Source organism: Ostrea edulis, chromosome 5 (genome assembly GCF_947568905.1).
Source record: "Ostrea edulis chromosome 5, xbOstEdul1.1, whole genome shotgun sequence".
NCBI lineage: Eukaryota > Metazoa > Mollusca > Bivalvia > Ostreida > Ostreidae > Ostrea > Ostrea edulis.
Genome location: NC_079168.1, coordinates 42079192 through 42097405, shown reverse-complemented (window position 1 = coordinate 42097405; position 18214 = coordinate 42079192). Strand labels below are relative to the sequence as shown.

Genomic DNA, 18214 nt, shown 5'->3' with positions numbered 1-18214 from the left:
CAGAGCCCAAAGGAAACTCAAATTTAGTAAGTTTACGAGCCTATGAGAATAAAATAGCTCAAACGAAACTCGAAATTCACCATCTTTCTTTGTCACAAATACTGATCGTGTCGAAGAGGAAATGAAACGGACTTATTCAAACATTTTAGCTCACCTGAGCCAAAGGCGAACGTGAGCTTTTCTGATAAAAATTTGTCTGTTGTCGGCGTAAACTTTTCACATTTTCCAGAACCACGGGGCCAATTTCAACCAAACTTGGCCCAAAGCATCCTTGTGTGAAGGGGTTCAAATGAGGGGCTATCCCCCTTCAAAGGGGATATAATCGCAAAAATAGAGTGGGGTCATTAAAAGCCCTCCTCAAGAACCACTGGGCCAGAAAAGCTGAAATTAACTTGAAAGCTTCCATTCAAGTTTGTCAAAATCATGACCTCTGGGGTTAAGATGGGGCCACAGTAGGGGATCAAATTTTACGTGTGAATATATAAAAAAAAGTCTTTAAAAATCTTCTCAAGAACCACAGGGCTAGAAGAGTGGAGATTTTGGTGAAAACTTCCTAATATAAAGTAGATTCAAATTTGATCAGATCATGGCCCCCAGGGTAGGGTGGCAGGGGCTTGATCCATGAATTGTGGTTATGGGGGTGCCACACTTTATGAGGCAAGGGGTCTGGGGGCCGCCTTGAGGTTTCCAGTGGGTCCAGGGCAAAGCCCTGGTGGGGGCCCAGGGGGGTGAAGCCTCCTGAAGCTCCTGGATTTTATAAGGCTTGAAATATGTTTCCTATTTAGTCATTTCTACTAAATATATTTCATCATTTTTTATAAGGTGATATTAAAGAAATAACGCAAATTTTAAGGGTTTTTGGAAAAAATTAAGTTCCCCTAATAAAGTAATTCAAGAAATCAAAAGATTTTGTCATTTATTTCTCCAGGAGTGGAAGAAATTATTGCTTCTTTTATAGTTTGAAAATTTAGGAGGGGGCAGGCACCGGCTGCGCCCCCCCCCCCCCCCCCTTAAATCCGCCACTGGGTGGGGCCACATTAGGGATTCAAAGTTTTACATGCTGATATAGGAAAATGTTATTCTCCAGAACCACAGGGCCAATTTCAATTAAACTTGATACAAATCATCCGTAGGTAAAGGGGATTCAAGTTTATTCAAATGAAGGGTCATGTCCCCTTCAAAAGGGAGATAATCACAAAAATGTAAAAATAGGGTAGGGTCATTAAAAATCTTCGTCTCAAGAACCACTGGGCCAAAAAAGCTGAAATTAACTTGAAAGCTTCCTGACAAAGTAAGCGAATTGGACACTTGGCTTGCAAAGATGGACAAAGTGGAGATTAAAGTTGTAAAAATCTTGATCTCTGGGGTTAGAGTGGGGCCACACTATAGGGAATCAAAGTTTTACTTGCAAATGTATAGGGAACCAAACTTGGCACAAAGCATCCTTAGATGAAATTGTTAATATGAAAGGCCATACCTGTCTACAAGGGCATAGGATAATTAATGAATTTGTAGTCAAATTTAATAATCAAGGTTTATAATTAACGACTTTTTAGTTGTTACCTTTGAAAAGTTTCTCTGAACCAAGCTGCTTGTACATGTTTAATGATAGTTTTGTTCAAGCTTGTTTATTGCTAGGAACTGCTGCTGAGCAATGTGGCCCATAGGCCTCTTGTTGACTTTGTGACCTTGAACTTGAAGTTTGACCTACTTTTAAGAAAATATAACCTATTAAATTTATCTGAAACTATTTTAGGTAGGACTTTCATGTATAGGTAACCAAACTTCGCACAAAGCATCCTTAGATGAAATTTGTTAAGAGAAAGGTCATATCCGTCTACTAGGGCATATGATAATTAATGAATTTGTTGTCAGGTTTAATAATTAAGTTTGTTTAGTCATTATCTTTGAAAAGTTTTTTTCTGAACCAAGCTGCTTATATAATGATAGTTTTGCTCAAGCTTGTTTATTGCTAGGAACTGCTGCTCAGGTGAGTGATGTGACCCATTGGACTCTTGTCTTCATTCCTATTACATTTGGTGCCATTGACTATGTATCCCTGAACTTCTGGTGAATGCAGACACCAGGGGCAAAAATAATCTGGGTTGAGTGTCTTCCAGGGCAAAGATTGGAGGGAGGAAATTTTAGTAGTTAGGGCTACGTGTCTATGGACTAGGGATATCTGCCTGGATAGCTCAGTGGTTATAGATTGTCTGATTAGTACGAGGGCCTCGTAATGCAGGGGTCCCCGGTTCAATTCCTGGTCCATGCAGCCCAAAATTTCCTCCTTTCCTATGTTACAACTGTAGTAGGTTCTTTCAGTGTGCAGTCAACTGTGGCAGTAGATAATGATTTGACACACATATGATAATTTGATTTTCTTTTCAGAAATTATCTGGAGATGTAGATAGACACAGGGACTCACTCAATAGTCTACATAACAAAGCAGGAAAACTTTTGCCAAAGATCAGTCCAAATGACCGTAGTCTCGTGGAGGACAGTATTAGGTAATTTTTATAATCCCCTCCCTCACTCATACACTGTGTTCAAATTTGAAAATTCACAATATTTTTGAAATTTGACCATTTCATTTCAATTTCTTTTTAAAATATATTTCTCTGATATATCTTTTTAGGTCATCTGAGTAAACTCATTTACTCAGGTGACCTATTGCAGTTAGTTGTTGTCCGTCGTTGTGCATTAGCAATTCAACATTTTTAACTTCTTCTTGATAACTACCATTCCAATTTTTTTCAAATTTGATATGAAGCATTATTGAGACGGACTCCTGCACCTCTGGGGCCTGAGAGGGGGGGGGGGGGGGACAAAAACTGCCAAAATTTGACCAATTTTCAAAAATGTTCTTCTCTACAACCACACATGTGGAAGATAGACTAAATGTATAGTGACGTAGAGGAGGAAGGCCTTGACCAAAATGTAAATTTGATGACCCCAGGGGTAGGGGTTTTGGTATCAGGGTTGGGCCAAAATGGTCAGTTATTAAATGTGTGAACAATAAAACATTTTTAATTTCTTGATTACCACCTTTCCAATTCTTTTCAAATTTGATATGAAGCATCTGTGGGACAAGGGGGACATGAATTGTAAATTTCAGGACTCCTGCACCCTTGGGGCCTAAGAGGTTGGGCAAAAATTTACCAATTTTCAAAAAAAAAAATTCTACAACCACACATGTGTAAGAAAAAACTAAATGCATAGTGATGTAGATCAGGAAGACTTCTACCAAAATTGTAAATTGAAGGACAAACGGTGGCCCTCCCTCCAATTTAGGAATATGAAGTTTGGGTAAAGGAGAAATCTTTAGGTTATTAGAAGACAATTTCTCGTCGTGATCCCCCCCCTCCCCCCCCCCCCCCCCTTTTGAAAATTGATACTATGTGTCTGTGTACCATTCTAAATTCTATAAACAAATAATAAGTTAGCAGTACAAAGTAAGTTTTTTTTAATTTGGAGGCACCAGTTAAGGTGGTCATCAAACTAGAATTTTATTTAATAGCTCATTTAAGCACCTCGTATGAAGCATGATCTTACCGTTGAATGAGTAATACAAGCTTAAAAATTGTAATGATTTTTAGGTCACCTGAGTTTACTCATTATTGCAATTGGTTGTCGTCCGTTGTTATCCACCGTGCGTCGTGCATTAACATTTGAACATTTTTAACTTCTTGATAACTACCAGTCTAATTCTGTTCATATTTGGCATGAAGCATCTTTGGGACAAGGGGGACATAAATTGTAAATTTTAGGTCTCCAGCACCTCTGAGGCCCTAGGGGCGGGGCAAAAACTGCCCAAAATTGACCCATTTTCAAAAATCTTCTTCTCTACAACCACACACGTGTAAGAAAAACTAAATGCGTAGTGATGTAGAGCAGGAAGGCCTCTACCAAAATTGTAAATTTCATGATCCCCAGGGTAGGGGTTCTGACCTCAGGGTAGGGCCAAACTTGTTATATAGTGTTTATGTGTAAAACACTTAAATAACATCTTCTTTAGTGTTATTGATACTAAATTGAAAGTAAATGGATATTTAGAAAAAACAGGTAGTCCTTTACCAAAATTGTAAATTTGATGATCCCAGGGGTAGAGGTTTTGGTATCAGGGTGGGGCCAAAATGGTCAGTTATTAAATGTGTGAACAATAGACATTTTTAATTTCTTCTTGATAACTATCATTCCAATTCTTTTCAAATTTGGTATGAAGCATCTGTGGGACAAGGGGGAATTAAATTGTAAATTTCAGGATTCCTGGGGCCTTGGGGTGGGGCAAAAACTTCCCAAAATTTACCAATTTTCAAAAATCTTCTTCTCTACAACCACACATGTATAAGAAAAACTAAATGCCTAGTGATGTAGAGCAGGAAAGCCTCAACCAAATTTGTAAATTTCATGATCCCCGGGATAGGGGTTCTGACCCCAGGATAGGGCCAAACTTGGTATATAGTGTTAACACTTAAATAACATCTTCTTTAGTGTTATTATACCCCCCGCAACAAGTTGTGGGGGGGGGGGGTATACTGGAATCGGGTTGTCCGTCTGTCTGTCCGTCCGTTCGTCCGTCTGTAGACGCAATGGTTTCCGGGCTCTAAAGCATTATCCTTTCCACCTACTGTCACCATATCATATATATGGACTACCCATGGGATGAAGATGTTCCCTATCGATTTTGGGGTCAAAGGTCAAGCGCACTGGACATCGAAGTAGCAATATGGTTTCCGGGCTCTAAAGCGTTATCCTTTCCACCTACCGTCACCATATCATACATATGGACTACCCATGGGATGAAGATGTTCCCTATCGATTTTGGGGTCAAAAGGTCAAAGGTCAAGCGCACTGGACATCGAAGTAGCAATATGGTTTCCGGGCTCTAAAGCGTTATCCTTTCCACCTACTGTCACCATATCATACATATGGACTACCCATGGGATGAAGATGTTCCCTATTGATTTTGGGGTCAAAAGGTCAAAGGTCAAGTGCACTGGACATCAAAGTATCAATATGGTTTCCATTTAAATTCTTTAACGGCTTTTTTCATCGCATGGAGATGCTGTGTTCCTAGATACCTTTTGGATCATAATACTGAAGTTTTACCTATTACCAACACCCTTTGGGAGATTTGGGTAAGCGGGGGTATTCTTAGTGAGCATTGCTCACAGTACCTCTTGTTGATACTAAATTGAAAGTAAATGGATATTTAAAAACAGCAGGTAGTCCTTTACCAGAATTGTACATTTGATGATCCCCGGGGTAGGGGTTCTGACCCCAGGGTGGGGCCAAACTTAGTATACAGTATTTATCTGTAAGTTTGCTGATACTATATAAAATCTAAATGCATACTTAGGAATAGCAGAAAAGGATGTACAAAAAATGGTAATTTTACACATCTTGTTTTATACTGTTGCTGAACATTAGAATTTAGCTTAGATGTTCAGAACAGTAAAAAAAAATTTTTAGATTTCATAGCCCTTTGGAGTAGTGAGTAGTGATACTTTTTCACTAGTACTCAGGTGACCGATAAGGCCTGTGGGCCTCTTGTTTTGTGATTTGTTTTGGAATGATGAATTGTTTGCAAATAAGAGATTCTTCAGAGTCCAAATTTTGCTGTGAATTGGTGTTATGAAAATCTAATAAATCATGCCTAAAAGATTCAGATAGATGTTCTAATTTTTTAGAAAAAAAAATTATGAAAATTTAAAATGTTATTTGTTAATATTTTTTAAATCTACGAATAAAGTCTACAAAAAAAAACCCCCCAAAAAAAACGTAAATAATTTCGATAAGTTTTGTACCTGAATGATGATTTTTGTATCCCAGTTTATATATTTTTTGTAACAATTCCACTAAGTTACATGTCACATTTAATGATGGCATCATAAGGATAAATAAACTGTATATCAGTTTTAAAAATTTTCCCCCAGATACATGAAATTTAAAAGTGATAGCTTTTATACTTCCTGTTATTGCTATACCGTAACTGCTTGAATTTCATGAATTTCATATTTTTTAAAACAATAAAGGTCAGCTGATAAAAAGCATGGAGAACTTCAGACAAAGATTGACAGAACAAAGAACCAGTTTGATGTTGTATCGGGAAATCTTTCGGACATCAAGGCGGAAGTGGACAAATACTTATCATGGCTGACACAGCAAGAACAGTTGCTGTCAGAAGAAGTAGCTGCAGGCAAACATGTTCAAAATGTTGAATTGCGATTAGAAAATCTGAAGGTATTCACGATCTTTTTTTTTTGATGGTAGACTATTATTAATTTTTACCTGCAACAACAGCACTGCATGCAGGTAACACTCAAGTACATGTACTAATATAAATGAAGATGAAATTAATGAAAGGCTCCACAGAGTTTTGATATGGTAACCCATTTGTACTTGTTTTGTTATCCCCCCCCCCCCCCCACACACACACACAAAGAAATGTGTGAGTGTATGTGTGAGTTACTTTGTCTGAGTGCAATATTTAAAGAAAATGTAGCACTGGACTTTACAGAACTTTGTCCCATGATGAGTTGTTGAACCCTATAGATTGTCTAGGTCAGAGGACTAATCAAAGGTCAAGGCCACCAATGGAATTTCTTAAAATCCTTGTAGACAGGTATCAGATGAACCGTAGAACAGGTTTGTCATCAAATGTTCAGTTTGCAAACAATGTCATGGGTCAAACATCAAGGCACTATTAATGTTACAACTTTCTCTGTAAACAAGTTGATTTTGGTAAGCGTTGTGGTTCATGGGCCTATGATTTACCTAGAGGTCTTGTTCATTATTTCCAAAAATTTACTTTAATTTGATGAACCCATATTTCATTCCAGATTTATTTGAAAAATGTTTTTGAAAGGGATACTATATTTGATAGTGCAAGTATGCAAATTTAAGTAAGCCAAAAATTTAATGTCAGGTCCTGTGTGAAGAGATGCAGTCTAAGCAAGCAACAATAGGAATAGTGAAAGGAAAAGTAGAGGACCTGATGAGAGATCTTCCCCAGTCAGAGAGAGATGTGGTGGACCAATGGGTGGTGGAAGTCTATGATCAGCACCATAAAGTCTATAGTCTGGCAACAGATCAGCATAAGCTGCTGGCCAGCAGTGTCAGACAGAGGGAGGACTTTTACTACAAACTACAACAGCTCTACCAGTGGCTTCAGAGCAAGGAAAAGGAAGCCTGTAAATTTCAGAGTGTACATCTAGCTAGTCAAGATGTGGAGAAACAAGTAGAGAGATGTAGGGTAAGTGTAAGGTTGTAAACTTCAGAGAGTACTAGTTAGTCATGATGTGGAGAGATGTAGTGTATTACTAAGTGTAAGGTTGTAAACTTTAGAGAGTACTAGCTAGTCATGATGTGGAGAGATGTAGTGTAAGTGTAAGGTTGTAAACTTCAGAGAGTACTAGCTAGTCATGATGTGGTAGTGTAAGTGTAAGGTTGTGAACTTCAGAGAGTACTAGCTAGTCATGATGTGGAGAAACAAGTAGACATGATAAATCAAATAGGGTTTGAATGACTGTGTTTACAATGTTAATTCATAACCATGCAATAATTTCTTGTTAATCTTCTGACTCAGTTCAGTCAATTGTGTTAGCTCACTATTTGGCATTAAAAAATCAAGCTATCCTTTTGGATCTGTTTGTAAACTTCAGAAATATTTTCAAGTAAATCCTTGGGTATGATGGATTTAAGTATGATTTAAAGGAAATGTCTTGCCCTTTAGGAAAATAGGGTGGGTCATTTCTAGAACCTCATCCAGGAATGATCTGTTTGGAAACATTCCTAATTCTGACCAAGTATTGACAGCAAGAGTCATGCAATTTTACATACCATCTAAGAACTTGAAATCTTCATAACAAACTTAATAATTATTAAAAATAATATAAAATTTTATGCTTTTTCACATTTGCTAAGTTTAATCATGCTTGGCTAGAATGAGGCAACCACATTAAGGTTAATTGAAAGATTTGAGGAAAAAATATACAGTCAACTCTCGATAAACCGCCACCTTTTGTTCTTATGAAATTATGGCATTATAACGAATTTGGCGATGAATTGAATTACCGCCATCTTGAAGAAATAGAGTTACCGTTCTTTTATATGTAAGAGTTATCTTTTGTCATTACTTGCATAAACCACATAAACAATGATTTGCAATATCCTGATGGGTACATTTTGGATGATGTTCTTGGTACGTAATGATTTGCTTTTTTCATCGGAATTTAACAGGACCCTCTTTCGTGGCGAAACCATAGCTAAATTGAAATGTGTTTCTATGATGTATAAACAACTTGACTACAGTTCATCTCCAGTAATTTTCTTGTTTATTCAATACAGCAATTACTGGGATTCTTCTGTCCAGGTGTACGCCGGAGATCGATAATGACCAATTTACTGCTTCACTGACCACGTGCACCTATGGCGGTTTATCGAAATAATTAACACGGTGAAATAGACTTTTGTAATGAAAATACTGTGGCAAATGGCGATAGCGAATTTGGCGTTTTAACGAGAGTTTTAAGTAACAGGAAAAATGTTCCTAGAAAAATGCGGCGTTATAACGAAAATGGCGATGAATTGAGTGGCGATAATTCGAGAGTTACCTGTAGGTGGAAAACTATGCTTCCCATAAACTATGTAACAAAATATCAAAATATTCCCTCTTCCTCTCTCTCTTTCGGTGAGTGGATGGGTGACTTTTAGAAATTTGAAACCAGTAAAGCAGACTTCTACTTGAAGGGTCTTTTTGAAAAGTCACACATTTATGATGCCATACAAGGGTTAATTGTCCTACAATGGGGGGGGGGGGGGGGGCTCAAAAATTATTATAGTGATTATTTTCTATGATGGGATTATGTAAAGTCTTTCATCAATACAGGCACTTTTTGGGGCATTTAAGTTTTAAAAACACATCTTGTTTTATACTGTGCAAAATTTAGCTTTAGATATTCAGAATAGGATTTTTCTTCTAGATTTCATAGCCATTGGGGCTAGTGATACTTTTAACCAATACTATTAAAGATAACTGATAAGGCCTGTGGGCCTCTCATTTTAAAATATCATAAATTTGTAAAAATGATTGTATGCTTGTGATAAGATGTTTTATTATGAATGTCAGCACTGATCAGTAACCTGTACAGTGAGTATTTCTTAACTTAGTCATTCAATTTGCTATTTGATATCAGACGTTGCAAAATGAGATAATGGGCCATAAACCACAAATTGAGGAGCTTCAGAAGAGAGGGAAAATGTTACATGTTGACTGTACCCCTGAAGAAATGGCAGAAATTGACAACAAACTTACAGGTAAATATAGATGAATAAAGTTTTCATCCTGACAGGATAATGATTAAGTAAAACAAGGACATGAACAAAGTCACCTTGAAAATCATGAAGACTAATAAATCTTACTTGATAATCAGCACTTACTACATGGGTTGTTGCAGACCGAGTGTCTAATTGTTGTTCTCTTACATAGTCCACAATTACTGACCTTAGCTACCATGATACAGTCCCTGAAACATTCTACGTTATCATTTTCCCGTTTGTTCTGTGTGCGCTCTCCGTTCACAGTTTTGCGTTCACCGTTCACAAAGCGTTCACCATGTGCTAACTGTGCGTTCACCGTTCCTTCAGCCTTTTGTCTTTGCATTGTCATTTGGAACACCAAAGTGAAAGGATCGATCTTGATAGAAAATGAAAAAAAGACAACAACTGTCCCATGCACACACACAAACAATTTCGCATTATCAAATTTGAGGAAAAACGCATTTCATTATAAATATTAACTTAATTTCAGACAAGTAAATTTCCTCGACTTTGATATTGAAAAGAAAAGGATACCACACTTTTTAAAGTAAAAATGTACATGTATGCCTAAATATAATTTGAAACGGATTTGACAAGCATTTTACGCCTATACTGTGTAGTGGGTTATTTTCTGTGGGTTGATAAGTTTGGCTTATTTTAGTGGTCAGATAGCTTTCCACCAAAATTTAACTTGCCAAATATGCACCCGATTGCGACTTCAGCATTTGCAAAAGAGATAACTCTTCCTTGTCCGGCAAAATTTATTCTGCTAAAATTATTAGCATATTTTTTAGCCAACAAATTGCCAAATTTTAAACCCACGGAAAAAAGCCGCTATACGGTATCTATGAAAGACATTGTGAATACATGTATTTACTGCTTTTGCCAAATTTGAAACTTTTGTATCGTTTGTCTCTCATGCAAACATGTAATTGTTTTTCTTGTACCTTTCTGTATTTACCTAACAAATAATAGATGATTTATACATTCTACGTGTAGTTCAGTACGGTAGTTACTAATCTGCATCAAAGATATACAGATGTTGAACAATCTAAATGCAATCCTTGGTCACACTAATGATAATAGTAATAAATTTTGTACTTACATAGATTCTGGGAATATTGCTTTGGGTGGATATAGTTCCGATAAAGTGTATGACACAAAATCTGAATATTTAATCTAAATGGGAAATAAACGTTTTAGGGGTGTTTGTTAATTACATGTACATATATGGGTTCTTTATGACAAGACGATCTTGTGGTACAATCATATTTGATCTTGTGAACTTGACCTACTTTCTAAAAAACCCTGACCTATCAATATCTCCTGAACTAAAGCTTTTATATTTTGTGTAGATTTTTATGGCAAGACCTTGATTTTCTTCAGTGTTTAACCTTATGACCTGACCTGGAAGTTTAACTTACTTTTAATAAGAATCTGACCTATTCAATATCCTCTTAACTATTTAACATAGAGCTTTCATATTTTGTATATAGATTTCTTATGGCAAGGTCTTTCGTATCATACTATGTTCTGTGACCTTGGTATTATCTAGAACAGCATGATCATGTTGGTCATATTGGTGTTGAGACATTTCTATGTTATGCGAATTCATTTCAGTTATGTTGTGATCCTTTGGGGCTATAATATGAGGTCAAAATTTTACATGGGAAAAAGGTCGATAAAAAAATCTTTTTAAAATCACAACAGCTGAACAATGGCAGTGCCAAGGTGACTCAGGTGAGCGATATGGCCCATGGACCTGTTTAAAACTCTTTTATTCAGAACTTTTATACATGTTATTGAGAATGAATTATTCTACCAATATAAAAAAAATGATTTCTCATTTCCCCATGCACACTTTCTAACACAACCACAAAGAGATCTGCCACTCCTGCTGCCGAGAATTACAGCTGACATTTGGTTGGCAACATGCATTCATGAATTTGTTTGCCCACCTCATCGGTATTATAGTTTTTGTGGTTTTTCACTTTTCAACCATAGTGGTATCTCAAAACGTCTTTCTCTCTGTTTTGCAACCCCAAAACAAACTGTTTTATTTTATTGGAAACTTAGAGATGTTGATCATTTCATTTCACATTTAGTGATGTTTCTTGTGATATTTTCAGATATGAATACTCGTTATTCAACACTGCTGAATGACCTCTCTACTTCATTTCACATTTAGTGATGCTTCTTGTGATATTTTCAGATATGAATACTCGTTATTCAACACTACTGAATGACCTCTCTACTTTCCATAACCACCTACGGGATAGTATAGCAGCCAGAAAAAACTTTGAAACTGATCTACATAAAAATGATAAATGGTGTAAAGAAACTGAGATGAAATGTGCTATAGAGCCAAGTTTAGACTCAGCTGTAGAGGTCTTGGAGGAACAGCTCTCACATTACAAGGTGATGTCCTCTCATACACATATATATCATTACTAAAGTAACTTTATCCAAAGGGTCGGATCACGTCGAGTTGACAGGCACGGATCATCAGATCTGACACACGAGATGTTAGTGTTGAAGTGGAAAGGAATGAATTGATTGAAGTAATCACTATCCTTTGATTTTTGTTGGTTGATGATCATACAGTGATTCTTATTGGTTGAAATTTTTTTGTTAAACTGCATACCAAAAAATGTACTATAATGCCATGTTGTCATTTCAAATATTATCATGAAGCTCAAATCACGGAGTCTGAAGTTTTGTTAATTAGAATGAAATAAAAATCCATCTTTTTTTGGTAAGAGAAGATGGTGGATAATTTTTTTTTTCTGGATTTTCATTTTAATTTAATTAATAAAACTCCAGACTCCTGTGCTCAAATTTAAAAGGGAATTAAATAAATGATTAAACTTTAGAAGAGAATTAAATGATTAAAATTACAAAATTGTAAAATTGGGAAAATCATAACTTCGCCACCAAGAATTTGGCAGGTGCTAAATTTGTCAGTATATGCTTACATGGAAAATAATCAGTTTTATACCCGTTTTCATGAATGCATGCATGACAGGAAGCACCAATCTGATTGAAATTTTCAGCTGGAAGTGGGAGGGGGGGGGGGGTACCACCAATTAACACAGTAATGTTTTAAATGGCTTTGCCCTGTGTTAAAAAATGCCTTGCCTGAGTGAAAAATTGAAACAGACTTATTTGAAACAGGCTTAATCATCTCAAGGTTTTTTTTTAAGGTGTATAGACAATAAGAGAAACCAAGTCGACTTTTAAATATCGACAATTTAAAAATTAAAATATTTTTAAGCATGTGGCCCAAATATGTTTTCATACAAATCAGACTAGAACTTGCATAATTGATTTAATGACCATTAGAATCTTATTTTTTTTCAAAAACTTACAAAATTAATTCATCATTTAGTATCCTAACCGTCAGCTAATATCTCCTAATGTTATATCAAGGAGTTGTTCATAAAATGGCACAGAAACCTTGAAGGAACTTCCTGAAAGTCAGCCATTTCATGATGATTTCTCCAAGCATATGGAACCAAAGGATATTTGTAACTGTATTATAAATCAGTTTCCACTCCTCATAATAAAATAAGAGACATCATGACAATCATCACCTCGTGTTACTGCTACTTGTAAATTCTCTAGGTTATATGATGTTGCATTTTTTAATTGTTCTTTTTTCTTACTATACAGGGTCTGCAAAAAACTTCAAAAATGTTTGAATCACTGGTAAAGGTTATTGTAGAAACTGGACAGTCTTTTAAGCCTAGCCTCCATGAAGACGAGAAATACAAACTGGATCAAGAAATACAAAATGCAAATGAAAATTTCCAAAGGTGAGATCACACATGCAGTATATGCTCTTATTACATGTAATAAATAAAACAAGAAAACATTGATGTTTCCATCAATTGTTGCATGGAAATAATAAAGAGTCAACTTTTTGTTAATAAGAATATGCTGCAAAAGATCTTTAAAATTTTTACCTTTATATTAAACACAAATTATCGATAGATAAACTTTAATCAGAAAAACTTTAAATTTTCACTTAGGTCTGTCGGGTTACGAGTGCAAGGATGGTTTACACAAATCTTGTCATTTGATCATATGCGTCTTTGCTTTTTTCCATATGATTTTTTAAAAGTGCTTAAAATGGAGCTGTTAGATGAAATGGCTGCCAAAAGCATATAAGAAATAAGATATCAAGGTTGTCGGATTTCAACCAAGTTTTATTTTTAGAGTAATTTATTGACTCCTAGTCAATTTCCAGCATCACTTTTTTGTGTGTTGCCATTTTCAAAAATACAAACATATTTCAAAGTGTTAAAATCTCCACAACAATTGGATTCTGGAGTCAATTGAGGGTCCTAAGCTGATTTCTAGCATCAGGATTTCTTTCCATTCAATTTTAAAATGTTTCAAAATGGCTGCCAAAAAATGATAGTAAATCAAGGATTTCAGATTCCAATGACGTACATATATAAAAAGGTGAAGATAATGAACAGTAATAAATCTCATAACTTATATAAGGAATACAAAATTAAGAGTTGGAGAAACACAGACACTTGGATATATAGTTTCTATGGTGAAATGTAAAATCAAGTTTGTCGGATTTCAACCAAATTAAGTTTGGAAGGTGAATTGAGGATCCAGAATCCAGTTCTGACATCAAACTTTTGACTTGGGTCCATTCCGATATGTTGTGCGATACTTAGGTGAGGCCATTATTATCCATGGGCCTCTTGTTTTCATTTGTGACTTGTATGTAATGGTCATGAATACAGAGCACCTTATGTAAATCTTGTTTATTTTAAAGTTTACAACTATGACTATGATCTGAAATATGTTAAAACATTGATACCTTGAAGGTTTTATTTTTTGTGTTAATTAGGTGTGCAGATCTTATTCAAACCAGACTACAGGATCTTCAAACAGCTCTGTCAACTCGATCTGAAACCCAAGAACGCATTTCGAAAGCCATAAATTGGATTGACAACATTGAGAAGAAATTTAAACAACTGCCAAAAACAAGTGGTTTTGATTTAAGAGATGGTGAAAAAATCTTGGAGCAGTGTGAAGTTAGTATAATTTTTCCTTTGTTACCAATGTATACAGTCATTGAAACCCCAAAAGAGTAATACTAGGCCTGAATTTTGATGATTTTTTGAGAGTTGAACTTTCAACTTCCTTAGGCCATCACACACTGCGTGCATGAATATATTACATAGGACTTTGGTGTAAGCCTCTTCCAGTGTGCGAAATTAACCATGGACCATCAGACAATGTGTATAGAAAATCGAGTCGGTCTATAACAATCGAAATAGCTATAGACCAACTTGTCTATAGGAATTCTGAGTAAAAAACTCCGCTGTTTATTTAACATACAGATATTTTACTGTATATATATACATATACAAGTATTCTAGGAAATATAACAAGCACATTCGTAGATTGACAGTCGGAAATTTGTTACATTATTATTAGTTGACATTGTTTCTCAAGGTTTTATATAAAAGATATAGTGCGTTTTACAAACAAGAAATTCATATCATATAATGCATTAATATAATAGTCTGTGAAATGATACAGTTCTGTTCTGTGTTTGAGGCAAATTGTGACGTTTTTTAACTGTGACATGTTAGGTTGTGACGCATTGTAGTATCAATAAAATTTATTTCTTCTGTCAAATTTTTAAAAATTATGTAATTCAGCTTTGATTTTACAATGGAATTCGTTCAGTCGAGACATGAAGGCATATAGGTCCCCACCACTACTAGTCCAAGAGAAGGAAGTATCATTGTATCTCTACCATGTAAATAGTTTCAATGTCTCTTCGGTACTCATACATTACGTTAAAGGACACATCTCATGTTTTTAAACTTTTTAATTTTTTCAGCAAAATTAATTCATTTCATGCCTAAAACTACTTTACATGTGTTTTAAATGAAACAGTTTGCGTAGTTTTCGAGTTTGAAAGCGATGAAATTCAAATCTTGCGATATGCATATTTTCTTCGATATTTTACGCGCCATTATCTGTGACGTCATATGCGACCTCGAGCGAGAAGATTTGAAAACAGTTGTTAGTCATTTCATAAACAGATTAGATTTAATTGACAAACAAACAATTATCACATTAACGGCTTGTAAATAACACTGCATTAGGGTGTTTTGTGCCGTTTAAGGGTGTACTTGCTGTCAGTAGAGAGGCTTTGGACTGTGTTTTTTTCAATTTTCGAAGGAAGGTATGAGGGACAAGACGTGAATTTTTTTTGTCGGCACAACGATTTTGCCATAAAAAAACCCAGTAGAATTTGTCCCTGTACTTTTTTAAACAAGCACTTGGACAAAGACGTAGATAAACTGCGAGAAAATGGTTCTATCGAAGCTACCCACTGTTACATATAGGCCTACGGCTTATGCTTTCCGTTCTGCTCTCAAATTCAATACACACTTGCACCAACTGACCTTCACCTTGTAACACCATATAGGCAAAACTTCGCTAGCAGTGTCTACCAACTGGTAGTTTTAAAAAAGAAATTTGAAGATAAAAGATAATTGAACTTTCAATTATAAATAATAAAATATGATATTTCCGAACTTTGAATTGAATTATAATGCTTTCATTTTTTTTTTTAAAGGAACACGTACGTGTTTACAACAACGTACAGCACGCCGCGCTCCCACTTCCTAAGTAACAATGTGTAGATAACAACAACAAAAAATAATGATTAATAAAATTGCTTGAATAAAATAATTTAAAAGTATTGCGATTTTCACCATAAGTTTGATAATTTTTATTATTATTTTTTTTTCTTCCGAAATGCACCCGTGACAGTAGGCCTAGTTGTCAATGATACATAATCGTATCATAATTTAGATCTATCTAACTTCTCCAAAATAAATTTAATAATAATTGCACTGTTTATTTTCAAAAAGCAACAACGCTAATTACAGTTGTTTACAGAAATGACATTACCATATTGTGTTTAGACAGTTATCCCATGTAAACATTATTTACTCGCAGATTTCATACTCGCTTTCCTCGCTACATTTGGGCCGCTATTTGTATGCACTGGTGGCTAAAAGATATAAGACTCGGGAAATTTGTTAACATCGAAATAAATGTTACCCATGGTAAATTTATTAGGCCCCTAAAACCCGAGTTTTTAAAAATATCTAACACTACTTTTACAACAAGTTGATCGACGAAGGTCGCATATGACGTCACTGTACCACATGACTACCTATCTAATTAACTAGGCTTTTTGAAATCGGGGCTTAGATTTAAGTCCGTATTGTGGCTAATTATCGCAATACTTCAGCGAACAAACTATTACAATTAATTTCTATAAGCATAAGGAAGACAAAATGCATATAATTTTGTATACTTTGAAAACACGATATGTGTCCTTTAAGTGATGATTGTTGTATCATTGTAGTGAAATTTAAGAAGTTTTCCGTACTCTTTTTCAGGGGTAGAATTTACATCTAAAACTCGGGTTGTTCCTTTTTTGTGTATTGAGGTAGGAATTGCAGCTAGTCAGTTGTTTATGTGTGGCTACATTTTCTTCGGATATTTTTAGGATCTCGGCTGCCTGGAATTGGTGTAGTTGTAGATTTTCTCTTTCAGTGTTCCCTATTCGGTTTTATCTAGACTCTCTGGATAATCTACGATCGAGTCGGAGTAAGGTGAAATGTGGAATCTTTTCGTGGTTGCTGATGCGTAGGCTTGAATGATTCACTCACTATCTAGCTAGGAAGTCCTTAAAGCTTTGGATTAAGGGGTTGCTGTAATGTAGAGCATTTATCAGTATGGTGGATACCATTTGATATGCAAGGGTCCCAAGAACAATGTAAATACAAAGTCAAAAACTGGAGACCAACACCTTGAGGTTGAAATTACGGATATTCTCATGAGTGGATACCATGTGGTATTCAACAGGGTCTGCATCCAAAGGCATAAACTTGAAGAAATAAAACAGATCACAAACACTTCATGAGAATGCAGTGTGAATTTTATTTGGTTGACAGGTTTCGACCTTAGGGCAGTCGTTATCAGAACAATTATACATGAAATGAATTTGCTGAAGTAAAAAATGCGGGTGACGTTCTATTATAAACAATAAAAAATGTGGAGATGTGTACATTATGCGGAGGTACTTAACAACACAAATACATACGATATTAGTTGACATTAATTGTTTCTTAAGTTTTTATATAAAAGATATAGTGTGTTTTACAAACAAGAAATTCATATTATACAAACAAGAAATTCATATTATAAAATGCATTAACATAATAGTCTGTGAAATGATGCAGTTCTGTTCTGTGTTTGAGGCATATTGTGACGTTTTTTAACTGTGTTATGCTAGGTTGTGACGCATTGTAGTATCAATAAAATTCATTTCTTCTGTCAGATTTTTAAAATAAGTAAAGTTGAAATGTTTTATGGTAAAAGTGACCAATATGATTAAAAATCATAACATTCAAAATCACTACCAGATATTAGGCCTAATAGAATGAAAGCATAAAATGCCAGTGAGCCACAAAGTGAAAGGAAGCTTCCGATTTTATTAACTGTCTGAAGTTGTAACACCATGTGTCTGAAATAACAACACCATTGTCCATAGTTCTACCTGACTTAATTTAAGTGTTAATATGTGACATAAATATACATGTAGTGGAAAAAATCTGAAGAAACCCAAGTGCTTGTTGAATCAACCATTATACATGCCTGTATAATATGTCTTGTGTTCATGCAGTGGTTAGATAATGAGCATTTCAGAAATACATGGAATATGTACTGTCCGAAATATCAACACCTTCCCCTAATTGCTAAACGTGGCAATCAAAGTAAAACTTTATGCAAGAACCAACTTAATGAGTTTGACAAGGAAATATGGAATGATGTG

General features: G+C 35.3%; 1 protein-coding gene across 3 annotated transcripts in view; it reads left to right on the top strand.

The window, feature by feature from the left end:
• The window catches only part of LOC125652301 (nesprin-1-like), a 120834-nt gene that overhangs the window by 6610 nt on the left and 96010 nt on the right, over positions 1 to 18214 (top strand). For all 3 annotated transcript variants that reach the window (XM_048881378.2, XM_048881376.2, XM_048881377.2), the window contains exons 2-8: positions 2389 to 2507; positions 6036 to 6243; positions 6929 to 7255; positions 9198 to 9318; positions 11534 to 11739; positions 12994 to 13136; positions 14192 to 14378. In XM_048881378.2, coding sequence (XP_048737335.2) covers positions 2389 to 2507; positions 6036 to 6243; positions 6929 to 7255; positions 9198 to 9318; positions 11534 to 11739; positions 12994 to 13136; positions 14192 to 14378 — 1311 coding nt within the window. The remainder of the gene's footprint in view (positions 1 to 2388; positions 2508 to 6035; positions 6244 to 6928; positions 7256 to 9197; positions 9319 to 11533; positions 11740 to 12993; positions 13137 to 14191; positions 14379 to 18214) is intronic.